The sequence below is a fragment of the Fundulus heteroclitus genome, chromosome 1 (assembly GCF_011125445.2).
Source record: "Fundulus heteroclitus isolate FHET01 chromosome 1, MU-UCD_Fhet_4.1, whole genome shotgun sequence".
Lineage (NCBI taxonomy): Eukaryota > Metazoa > Chordata > Actinopteri > Cyprinodontiformes > Fundulidae > Fundulus > Fundulus heteroclitus.
Genome location: NC_046361.1, coordinates 2,595,345 through 2,608,655, shown reverse-complemented (window position 1 = coordinate 2,608,655; position 13,311 = coordinate 2,595,345). Strand labels below are relative to the sequence as shown.

The 13,311-nt window shown below is 41.2% G+C and overlaps 1 protein-coding gene across 14 annotated transcripts in view; it reads right to left on the bottom strand.

The window, feature by feature from the left end:
* myt1b (myelin transcription factor 1b) overlaps positions 1 to 5,700 on the bottom strand; it is a 64,646-nt gene extending 58,946 nt beyond the window's left edge. For 5 of the 14 annotated variants that reach the window (XM_021324063.2, XM_021324070.2, XM_021324071.2 and 2 more), the window contains exon 1: positions 5,550 to 5,698. In XM_021324063.2, the coding sequence (XP_021179738.2) occupies positions 5,550 to 5,574 (25 nt within the window). In that variant the 5' untranslated portion in view covers positions 5,575 to 5,698. The other 9 variants (XM_021324066.2, XM_021324069.2, XM_036146298.1 and 6 more) reach the window with 6 other exon arrangements.
* Positions 5,701 to 13,311: the final 7,611 nt, after the last annotated feature.

Genomic DNA, 13,311 nt, shown 5'->3' with positions numbered 1-13,311 from the left:
TTCTACTCTATGCCAATAAAATGTATGCACACCTTTGTATGTATTTTTTTTATCAGTCAGGACTTACAGGAAAAGTAAAGAAAAGGTGCCAACTCAGCACACCTAAAGCTGAGGAGGTTTATTTTAAACTCATTTTTTAAACTTTGTAACATTTTGAAGCGAGCGAAAGGGAGAAATCTGCCTGACATGTTGTCCATTAGTAGAAAACACATCACAGCACAAAATAAATAAACAAATACATAAACAAAAAAACTACTAAATATTCCCCAAAACTGTTCTGTCTCTGGAAACTTTTTAAAACGCAAAAGTTCAGATTTTTTTTTTGTTGTTGTTTTTTTTTACCTGGTCGGGATTTCTAAGACACGCAGCTGAAGTTTCTCTGTCGGGATGGACGGGAAAGTTACAGAGCACGGTGACATAACGCGCCGCGCATCCTCCTCATCCTCATCCTTCATCTCCTTCCTCCATCTTAGGACGCAGGTGCTTTGACAAACCGCGAGGCGCGCACGGAGCACATTAAGCGGTCATGTAAGCAAAGCAAGAAGGTGGGAGGAGGAGGAGGGGATATAAATTAAAAATAAAAGATCCCAATCTGCACCGAGCCGCTGAATCACTTCGAGAATTGCGCTGAAACGAGGCTGCGCTTATTTCTGAGGACTTTCTATTTTCTCTTTGAATCTGCGCACTATGAAAGGCGGCTGACATTTGAAGAGAGCATCTGTTTTTTTTTTCCTGCTGCAGAGGATCAAATGGCAGACCCCTCCCTCCATCCTTCCTTCATTCCATCCTTCCCTCCATCCATCTATCCATCCCTCTGGCCGTGCATCTTAACGCTCAGTATCCTCACATCTCCTATAATCGGACGCGTCTCACTGCAAACAGCGGAGAGGTCAGTCGGTCGGGGGAGAAAAGAGAGGGTGATCTATTCCCGGAGATCCGGAAGGTGAAACTAGAGGACGGGTCGCACTTCAGTTGCGACCCGGTCTGATAAGTTGGCGTTCAGTAGAGCGAAAATACGCTCCGTTTATTAGAGGACGCTTCAGCTGGCAAACTGTGCGGAATAAGCAGGCAGTATCGCCGAGCATCTGGAAAAGCAGCGCCATGCTTCCTCTGATTACTAAACATTTGAAGCGCAAATCTGTTTCCAGCTTAAGGGAGCACAACCAACGCACAGTTAAAAAAATGAAGAAAAATAAAAAAAAAAGATCAAGTTTGTTTTCCTGTAAGTTTTAATCCTCAAACAGAAATGTGAAAAAAACAACAACAAAACAATCAATCAAACATTAATCGGGAGAAAAACCAACGTTCACAGAAAACGATGCGGACAAACGTCAAACTTGTGCAAAAAGAGCCTTTTTAACACTTAATCATTAAACAGACATTTATTTCTGGTTACCTGCATCCAATCAGATCTGTTATGTTTAGGTCCTCGTTGGGCTCTGAGAGTTACGGCGCGGCTCAAGTTGTTCGCTTTAAAACATATCCCAAGTAAAAAATTAAAAACCATCTATCCCGTTTCCAAAGATGTGAGGAATCAGGGGGGAGCGGGCGGAAGGTCGCAGCGGCCTCTCCTTATGCAGCGCATCGGCGCATGGCTCCGCATCCACGCGTTAAGATGTTTGTAAGCAAAAACATGGCTTCATTTGCCTTTGTCAGCGAGGAGGAAGGAAAAAAAACGTAATATTGACTTACCTTTCCCTCATGAGCCATTGTACCACCCCCCACCTCCCTCCCTCCATCCCGGCCCCTCTCCACCCCTCCGTACCCCCCTTCAACTCCTCCCTCCGCCCTTTGCCATGACATCACGGAAGCTGTAGTAAAACCTCCAGCATCACATGGGCAGGGCTTAGGACCCCCTCCCCTTTTACTACACACACTCACCCCCTCACCCACCTCTTTAGACTTTCTCCCTCGCTCTCTCTCTCTGACTTCAAACCAGATTTCCACCCCACATCATTTCCCAGACATGAAAATAAGTCGCCCCTCCACCTGCTTCCAACCAATTCAAACAGCATCCTGCCAACACACTATTCACACCAGACTGAGCTCAGATTTTACACATTTCAAGTTCTGCAACTGAAGGGACCAGCTGAGCTATAAACAGATTTTGCCGTTTCACTAATACACGAGAAAGTTATTTAAAATGCAGAACAAAATGGGCCTAAGCTCCTCTTTTGGGTCTGCAGATTTAACGCCTATTGTTTTGGTTTCGTTTGGCCGAGAAAAAAACTATTTGCATACATTTTACAAGAAAGTTTTAAAAATTATGTAAGTGTGACCAAAACACAATTAAAGAAATTAGTAAAATTTCAACTATTTCTTAAAAAGCACTTACTCAAATTAATTAGTTAAATTCTAACAAAGGATTAAGATCATTTTGCACATCTGGTAAACCTTTTTCCTGACAACCACAGCTAACATCTGCCCTTCATTGGCAGTGACCACCTTGGAAGCTGCAAAATTTTTTTTATTTTAACATCAGTTTTGTTACACTACACCAGTAGGATACATACTTAAGCTTTCGCTCCGTCGCTGAATCTTTCTCCACCATATGACTTATAATGGTCCTTAACGTGCTCCAGGTCGATATATTTTATGTCTATTCCTAACACAACTGATGTAAACATAATAACCTTAGCAATCTCTGAAGGACACTATACCAACAAATGAGAGTGGCGTCTGAATGAGCTGAGCTTTCCACATTTGAAGGGCAGGGCCAGGTTTGGGAAAATGGCAATTTTGAAACTGCTCTGGGCCCCCAAGAAAACTTGAATCTAAACATGACCGGCTAACCGATACACCAGTTTTAACACACACTGAGGAAAACTTTCATAATTTTAGCATGATGTCAACAGAGGCCATTTCTGACACTTCATCCCATGTGCTATGTTTTGTAATGAATGAATGTGAAATGCTTGAAACACATTTATCATTTAGACAATTTTAGTTATTTTTGGATCGCGAGGTAATTATAAAGCAATGAGCTGGTGAATTCAGAATAAAAAAATAAAATAGCAGGTCATGGGCATTGTGGTGAAATTCTGATTAGGGCCCCATGAATCCCTGAATAAGCTCAGATTTTTTTTTTTTTTGTTTGTTTTTTGTTTTTTACAAAGCTTTAAACTCACATGTCTTCCCTTACTCATCAGTTGTGGTGGTACTATCCAATACTTCATTCAGAGGGGATTTTTTTTTTTTTTGCCCCACATGGAAAATGAATGTGGTAGTTGTGTGGAGAGTTTGTATATGACAGCATCTGATAACTCCTCTGAATTGAAAGTGGGGGGTTTAACGACTTATATGCAAAGAAGCAGGTCTCTGAAGGAACTCTGGTGGAAATTATTTATGCAATGTGGAAGCAGAGGATATCAGTTGGAATTATCAGAGTAGGAAAGCTGCTAAAAGACTGATCAGAGTGGGAAACTGACTTTTTTGATCATCTTTGTATGCAACAAACACAAAATCTTAACGGTGCAACTTGAACACAGTCCCAAAATGTTGCTCAAACCATGGTTTTGAGACCATTAGAGGAAATGACAACCATTCATTACAAGCCATTTGAGAATAGTCACCACAAATGCCATCCTTTATCTGCTGTCTCCACGCCACGCACACAGGGAATATTCAAAAAGCCCAACCTTCAGCTTTCTGAAATTCTATTAAATTCTTATCTCTTTGCAGCAGGCTCTTTTTGTGCAATCCCATTGTTATGCATTGGAGCTGAAATCAATCACCGGGCCGTGCACGCCGCCATCAGTATGATTTCAGACTGTGGCTGCAGAGAGAGGGAGAAAGGATTCACAACTGCAGCAACAACAGCATCGACAATCAAATAAACAAAGGAGGTGGGGATGAGAGGGAAAATATCCCTGAACCAAAAGGAGGGAGGAAATTTGATCCCAGACAGGTTAGTTTGCAAAGTTTGCTCGTATCACCAAGGAGAGAGGACAAAAAGCTGTGGAATAAACTCCACCGGATGCTGCTCTTGCAGCTTGTGGAGATTTCAGGACTGTGGACAGCTCTAGCATGCTCAGCTGAGGTGAGGGTCTGATTTCAGAACTCCGGAGAGCTCATGAGCACAATAACTCCTGAAAGTCATTGTAGAGGAAACAAAGAGCTTTGTTTGAGGGCTCCTCCAGCCATCTGAGAAAAATCAAGTTTAATCGCCTCCCCTCCAAAAAAGGAATCCGAAAATCATTCGTTTGAAAGTAATTTTAATTTAACTTATAATCATCATCTGGATCAACTTTATCCCTCTAATCAGCCCGCCTAAGAGCATAGTTGGACTTTAACTGAAATTAATTACTGGCTCATTATAAACTAAAGTAAGAAAAGTTTTAAAAGCAGCATTTGTGCTTCTCTTTTTCAAATTGATTTTAATAATCCGAGTTTATTCTTAGAGTCCAAAACAAAAACTGTAAAATGGAGAGACTCATACTTTATTGTAATTTTTTTTAACATTTATGTGTCTCAGACGAGATAAGATTTGTTTTATGAATAATAAAAACTAAAAAAAAAATCTAAGCGCTAATAGCACCAGCTTAAGCTGAATTTGTTTCTCCACCCTATAAACTGAAATAAACAAAACCAAAGTGTTAATAAACCCCATTGTTCACTAATAAGTTTAATGATGTGCCTTTAATAATTTTAGACAAATATTTTCGTTTGTTCTTCCGAAGTGAAAACAAAGCTCATTAAAAGTTTCAAAAGTTTGCCCAGTAAAATCAACTAAACAACCACCTAAGTTTGCATCCTGAACTAAAAGAGGATCAGAATTCCCAGGATAAGCTGGAGTTGCTCTGAGGGGATCAGAGCCAAACTTGAATAATTAAAGGCAGCTTTCATTGGAGGGATCAGGCTGCAGCCGCTCTATCAGCTGGGAAAACTTTTCCTCTGTTGTTCAGAAGTCTGTCTGTGGATGCAGATGGCACCAAGGCCTCGCAGCTCTTATGGATATATTGTGCGGAGCTGAGCTGCCAGTATAAATATTACATGGGGGCAGCAGCTGACTGGGCGCTGAGGTTGGGACCGGGGGAGGCCCCTATAGTCCCTCGACAGATGGAACAAGCCGACAGACTAATGCAACAAAAAAAGTTTTTAATAAGCCCGCAGCCTGGCATTGTCCCCGTGGTACCAGGGCCACACGGTCCCCTAGGGGACCAACTGTCTTTTGTCTGGACAGCTTTTTCTTTCATTTTAGTTTTTCGCATAAAGAAACTTAAAGTTCAGTTTCTGTTTTAGTGTAAAACTTGGAGTTCATCAGTCTTGCTGCAAAGGAGTGTTAAAGTAATTAGATGGATATAAGCGTATTTTAATCCTGCAGCAACGGTTCGATCATCTGCACCAGACTTTTGATTGGTCCTGCAGAAGACTAAAATTCATAAAATAAGAAGCATACGCTGTGCTGAGTTTATGATTTTTTGCTGAATTCAAACACATTTTAACGATGAAAAGAAATTCGCACTTGCCGCCCCTGAGACGCAGATGCCGGAGCACAAAGTTGATCTCTAAAAGTTGCGCACAGTACGATACAAATGAGAGCTACGAACCCAGAAAAGAGCGGCACAGCTTCATGTTTGCGCTCTTCCGCCTCCTCTGCGTCTCTCTTCAGTCCCGCTGCCACCACCGAGTCCCGCAGGCAAGTTCAACTTCTGAGCAACAAAGTTTGAAGAACTTTAGTCCAACTCTTGCCCACTCCACCCCCACCACAACCGGAGTTCAGCAGGTCCACGGGGGGCGGGGCCAAGCACCTGATTGACATTCAGGGACAGCCAGTTGGAAGAGAGGCTGGAGCCAATCCAGCGCTACGAGTGTCAGCTTTCAACAACAATAACTGCGCGCCGCAACAAAGAGCATCTGCTTCGGCCAAAACTTCTCCCACTCACCCTGAGCAGTAAGCTGCCCTGAAGCCTGAACTCTGTCTGCCACCTTCATCTTATAGGGTTCATTCTCCTCATCTGAGAGGACAAAGCCTCCAAAAAAAAAAAAAAAAACATATTCTAAACACCAGAACATAAAACCCTCATCATGTATTCAGTTGTTTTACTGGGTTGAATGGTGGATCTATGCAGGTTCTGGTGTGAACACAAGGAGCAGATGCACCGCTAATTTCGGCAACTTACAGGAACATTTTCACCGCAAGTGCAGGTCTATTCACAGTGTCTGTGTCTGGGACGGACAGACAGGTCCTCCCTCCCCACAGCAGATGGTCTGCCAGATAATGAGCTCTCCCATTGCTTGCTCCCATTATCCATCCCCCTCCCCCCCAGAATACTCATTTTTCCAAGATGGAATAAAGGGGGTTAAAGCAACCTCAACACACTCTTCATTTCATTTTATTATAGAAATGATTGTTTTGTAGCTGTGTTTTGTTTTGGTGGCTTTTAGTCTGATATCAGAGACTGCTTTTTAAACAATTCAACTACAAGCTCACTCAGCATCTCTCACATAATCTATACAAAACAAATCACACGAGAGATCATCTATTATGTTAAAAAAAAACTAGAAAAACAGAAAAAATATTAAAAGATGTCACAATATACAATCTGTTTTAACTCTAAACTACTGAAACCTTATTGTTTGTGTGTAAAACCTTAAAACAGAAAACCTTTTACAGTAAAATAAAAAATGAACAAGTTAAAGTAACAAAATAAACCAGACAAAATAAGACAAAGTAAAATATAATTTAGTAATTAACTATTAAAAACACCCACTAAAGACCCCACCCCCTGTTGTGCAGTCTGTAAATTGTTGAGCAGTTTACAGACTGCACAACAAACAATTTTTTTTCTACTGAAGTTTGAATATTTTGTGCTTCAAAAACAATGAAAAACCAAAGTCCTCCAGAAAGCAGAAGGAAGATGGCATTTATGTGAGATAGGCCCCTCCGCTCATAGTTTGGAAATCAGATTGAGTCCTAAAAACTAAACCCATATTTTTGAACACATAATGCTTTGCCAAGCTTTTAAATCATTCAGAATGTCTTCATACCTAACTGGTGGGCAGCCAGAGCTTTGACTGATCTGGGAAAGTGGCCATGGTTAATCTTTCTCTGGACTTTTGAATATCTTTTGGAATTGGACTTGGCCGCTGACTTGACCAACCAGTATGAAGTCATGTGCTTCAAGAAAGTGAAAAAACTGAAGGATGGCGTATTTTTTTAGTCCTGTGTCAGGTCTCAAGAGGTGTACCATAGGGTTGATATTTCCTTCATTTTCCCTCATGTTGTCCAATTTCTTTACATGTCTTACACAACACAGTGGCCACCCTCCACTGACATGTCAGCTTCTCAACTAAAAGCTCTCTGTGAATCAGTGTGTCTAGCTGTCTTTATGAGCTTTAGGATTTTATTTATATTTATCTTTAGAAATATGAACAAAAAGTATCTTTGTGGCAGGCAAGTAGTCTTTTACCAAACAACAGTAAAAAAAAAAAAAAAACATAACAAAAAAGGAACAAGATTTGTCTGAAAGTAGTCTGATCCTGGGCCAGGATGAGTGAAAATGCAGACAAAGTCTAAAGAAAAACTTTTTTTTAAAAACTACACAAAGTCCTAAGGACTGTTGATTAGGAACAGTTTAAAAGATCCAAAGAAGATCTGGCTGCTTGGAGACAAATAAACTTAAAGTGATTCAAAGCTTAAAACCTCCCAGATATTTTATTCAACTAATTTAAACTCATTCTGTCCTGAAGCTGAAGAAAGGAAAGATTAAACCAAAACAATACCAAGCTCAATGCAATTGTCCATGGTATTTTTTTAATTCATCAACCGTTCTCTTTTACATATTAGTTAGCTCTGTGTCCTGTTACATTCTTTCAGACATCACCTCAATTTCTCAGTTTGCAACCACAAACGTTGGTATTTCATTGGTATTTTATATAACAATGCAGCAGAAGTAAAAAAAAAAAGACATGCATGGTAGAATCAAACCGTGTTCAATTTAATCTCAACATACTTCCATCTTTTCCATTTCCATGGTTTGTTGGGGACATTAGAGACCAAAATGTTGAAGACAAAAGAAAAAAGCAGACAGATTAGAGATGAAGTTGTGGAGAAAGGGGCGGCAGCATCATGCTGTGGGGATGTTTTTCTCCTGCTGAGACAGAGAAATAGCTGATCACAGCTAATGGGAAGATGGATGGACCAAATCCTGGAAAGAAATCTGTTTGATACAGGAAAGGATTTCAAGGTGCAGCAGATGTTGGCCTTCCAACAGGAGAACAACCCTAAACACAGTACTAGCTACAATCTACAATCCCGATGAATCCAATCAGTTACTTTGACTGCAGTCATGTCTTGATGACATCAAAAGCTGGATGACTTTAAATTTCCTGCTTTTAAATTCTGACAAGACAGAAGTTGTAATCTTTGGACCACAGTCCTCAAAAAATTAACTTCTTAATCAATCACTTAATCTGGATGTCATCAACTTGGCCTCTGGTTATAAAGTAAAAAATCTTGGTGTTATTTTTGACCAAGACATGCCGTTTTAATCCCATATTATACAGGTTTCTAGAGTTTCCTTTTTTCACCATTTCAATTTTTAACTTTTTGTTCTCTGTAATATTTTTCTTCATAGTAGGTACATAGTAGGCGTGGTCTGGCTTTTGGTTAACTGTGACATTATCCAGGGGAGGCAGATCATCCACTACTACCATTTAACATAGAAGGGATTCCTGATCAATGTGTGCTTTTCTGCTTTTTGTGTCTCTGCTCTTCTCTAGCCCCCAGTCGTTCGAAGCAGATGACCGTTAACACTGATCCTTAGATAGGAAACCTTTTGACCAATCTGTCTGTTTGATTTGATTGATTTCAACTTTGTAAAGTGCATTAGAATGACATGTGTTGTGAATTGGCACTATATAAATAAAATTTAATTGAATCTAATTTTTCTAATCAAAGCATAATAAATGTACTAGAATGTCCCAGTCTAATTCCAGACCTAAATCTAACCTAAACTCTGTAGCAGGACTTCCGATGTTCCCAGACTCTATCCTGAAAGCAAAATGGGAGAAAGATTTCACTCTGAAGATGTGCCAAGTGGTAAAACACATAGAACAGAAAACCTGTAGCTGGAATTGATTCTGCAGAGGACCTGTGAGTCAAATGAACATCACACTTCTCAGATGTTTATATGCAAACGGTTTTGAGAAGCATGTATCATTTTTCCTCCACTTCTGTTATATTCTACCTTGTGTAATGCTGTCACATAAGAGCCCAATAAATTACATAGAGGTTTGTGGTTGCAATGTGGCAAAATATGAAAATGTTCAGGGGAATAAATACTTTTGCAAGAGATGATTTGTTCAGTTTTTGGATTTTCAGCCAAAAGTTAGGTTATATTTTAAATTTGGTAAATATAAGTTTTTTTCTTCCACCATACTTTATGACAATAAAACTATTTTCTGCACATGACGTTATCTGTCTAAACTGCATAGCTCACCAGGCTGCTGGGAGTAAAAGGTGAAAAGTGACAATGACCTGGTTTTAGACTGAAATCCTTTTTTTTAAGTTGGACAATTCTTATTAAGTCTGAAGAGTTTAAACTGTACTAAACTTTATCTGTTCACAGTGTTTACCGATATTCATTTTAAGTTGAACTAATCACAAAATACAGTTTATTTATTTTATAGTGTGTTCGTAAAACAACAAAAGAAGTAGAGTTTTAAAGAGAGATTCGGAATGAGCTTTAATGAAGCTTGGACACTTGAAACACTGAATCAGTGAGATCGTCACAGCCTGCAGCAAAGATGTTTCCTGTGAGACGGAGCGTCTGGACGAACACGTGTTCGCAGGTGGACGGGAACAGATGTCAGATAAGTCGAGCTAAGTTCTTGAGAATGAAGAAAACAAAAGGTTCTGGCCTGCTGCTCCCAGAATTCTGACCTAAAGATCACTGGCAATCTCTGCAAAGACCTCAAATGAGCTTTGCTCTTTCAATGCCATTTTCCTGAAGCAGGGAACATCTGAGAGCCTCAGAACATCCCTCAACTGACGAAATGTTCAGATTAACACTACCTCACTGAAATTAATTTACCAATGCAGTCTATTTAAACAATTCCCGGGTAGTAGGAGTAACAAGGCATTTATTTTGAAGGAAGTTTCTTAGAGTTCTAACAGCAACCTGAGAAATGTGTTTCCATCTCAGTTTCAGCACCACACAGCATCATATTTCTGTTTCAGCCTCCATCTGGGGCCGGTTAACTCTCAAAACTGTAGAGAGATTAAACTTTGGCTTCACCCACCGCTGTCCTCAAACACAGCAAACTACAAGCCTTCGATGGGTCGATGCCAAGAGGTCCGAACAAAGCGTCTCAGTGTGGCACATCAGGGGTGAGAAAACAACATATGGGCATGTTAATGAAGGGCGGCGTCTTTAACCCAGGATTTAGGCTGAACTCTTTCTGCTGAACAGAAGACAAGCAGATCCAACTAAAGTCTGCTGAACCCGAAGATCTTTGACGTACACCTTATCACATTATTCTTGACTTGAGAAAAACAGCTAAAACCTGCTCAACTAATTCTACTTTCATGGTTTCAAAACACGAACTGAAGGAAAAACAAGAAAAATATGGCTCACTGAAAACAAAACCTTTTGTTAACAATCATAATGACTTCTTATACACAATAAACCATCAAAAAGACAAACAGAACTAAAGCTTTTTTCTTTTTTTATAATGGCATATAATAGATAAAACCTAAATAAAGCAAACAGCATAACATAATTGGGCCCCCAATGTGTTCCCCTGAAAATTCAACCTTTCCTGTACTTCTGAATTTATTCTGTAATTTTACTTTTTTATTATAGATAATTACTAAAGCTTATAGTTGTCTTGACGGAAGGAATCCGGCTCACAGATATCAAAGCAGACTTCAATCCAACATCTGCCAGAATACCACAAATGGATTCTAATTCCTTTATATTGTTCTTTATTTTATTTTTTGTAGTGCCAACCTATTTGACATTGTTCTCCTAACACTGAAAATAAATATATATTTTATTCTATTCTATCTAAATTGAAGTCATATAACCAAAAACAACGTTTCAAACAATCCATGGTTTTCACTTATTTATGATGCCAAGTACCACAGTTACCTTGTTTCACTGAGATCATGATTTTCTTCTTGAGATCTTTGATTGAACACCTTTGTGGATCATTTCAGATGATACTTTTGACCCTTTGTACCATCTGTTACAATGGAGGGGGGTGTGGTCAAGACCAACAAAATAATGTGCGTAGTCATGTTAAAATAAAATCTTGGGTTTATATGGTGTTTGTTCCGCTACCTTATACTCACCCAGGAATGATTCTGGCATAAACACAAGGGATGGACAAGTGCTGTAAAGTAACAGAAAACTCAGGAAAGAAGCAGCTGTAGCTGAATATTCCTGGCAGTGACACGGTTTTATGAGGTAAATACGCATTTACTTCAACTTGAAGGTTTTTTTAAATTAAGTCCTAGCTGAAAGCTTTATCAAGGTTTCCAGCGTGTCTGCAACACCTCCTGGGAAACAGCTATCTCCAGCAGATGACCAATACCTGAAAGCATCTGAAAATATCTGAAATGTTTTTGGGAAAAAGGAAAAAGAAGCCTTCAAACTCCTGACCTGAGAGGACCAGAGAGGTACATCATCCTTCTGACGACCCAAGAATTTGAACAAGTTTAAAGAAGCAGCCGAAGTCCAAAGCAAAACCAAGAATGACCTGTGGCTCAGTACCAGTTTAAATGTAGCTTAGTTAGGAATATCTTAAGATGGCCAGCTGAGTCTATGAAACACCTCAGGGTCATAAGGTTTCATGTGACCAACTGCGTCTTTATAGCAGAGAAACAGCAAGAGGAGCTGTCATATCTGAAAGATGCCGGGTCGCATTGTGCTCGCTTGGCATACGCGACCTTACCTCTGTGGCTGTGAGTGAGCCTGAGCAGGTGCTGGTCACGTCGTTGCTCCCATACAAAACAGCGGTAAGAAGGAACCAAATGGAAAATGTGTGCTCACTGGAGGTATGAATGGCCGACTGACCTGGACCCAGATACAATAGATACCAGTGATCATTTTGTTGATGAAAAAGTGTCACCATAGTTTTTGTTTTTCTAGACAAAAACTAAAAAGAAATATATGAATTTAAAACAGTGAGAGTCTGTCCAATCTTAATCTGTGTTTGTGCTTTGCAAAATAAAACCACAACATCGCTCCAACTTATACACTGTAAATCACACGTCACCCCAAACTGACAGTGAATGACATTATCCGTCCGTCCGTCCGTTGTCTTCCGCTTATCCGGGGTCGGGTCGCGGGGGTAGCAGCTTCAGTAGGGAGGCCCAGACGTCCCTCTCCCCAGCCACTTGGGCCAGCTCCTCAGGAGGAATCCCAAGGCGTTCCCAGGCCAGCCGGGAGACATAGTCCCTCCAGCGTGTCCTGGGTCTTCCCCTGGGTCTCCTCCCGGTGGGACGTGCCCGGAACACCTCACCGGGGAGGCGTCCAGGAGGCATCCTGACCAGATGCCCGAGCCACCTCAACTGGCTCCTCTCGACGTGGAGGAGCAGCGGCTCTACTCTGAGTCCTCCCCGGATGACTGAGCTCCTCACTCTATCTCTAAGGGAGAGCCCAGACACACTACGGAGAAAACTCATTTCAGCCGCTTGTATCCGGGATCTCGTTCTTTCGGTCACGACCCAAAGCTCGTGACCATAGATGAGGGTAGGAACGTAGATCGACCGGTAAATCGAGAGCTTCGCCTTTTGGCTCAGCTCTCTCTTCACCACAACGGATCGGTACAGCGCCCGCTTCACAGCAGACGCTGCACCAATCCGCCTGTCGATCTCCCGCTCCATCTTCCCCTCATTCGTGAACAAGACCCCAAGATACTTAAACTCCTCCACTAGGGGCAGCACATTCTCCCCAACCCGGAGAAGGCACTCTACCCTTTTCCGGTTCAAGACCATGGTCTCGGATTTGGAGGCACTGATTTTCATCCCGGCCGCTTCGCACTCGGCTGCGAACCGCTCCAGTGAGAGCTGTAGGTCACAGCCTGATGAAGCCAATAGGACCACGTCATCCGCGAATAGCAGAGACACAATCCTAAGGTCACCAAAACGGATCCCCTCAACACCTTGGCTGCGCCTAGAAATTCTGTCCATAAAAGTTATGAACAGAATCGGTGACAAAGGGCAACCTTGGCGGAGTCCAACTCTCACCGGAAACGAGTCAGACTTACTGCCGGCAATGCGGACCAGACTCTGACACCGGTCGTACAGAGACCTGACAGCCCTTATTAAAGGGCCCGGTACTCCATACTCCCGGAGTACCC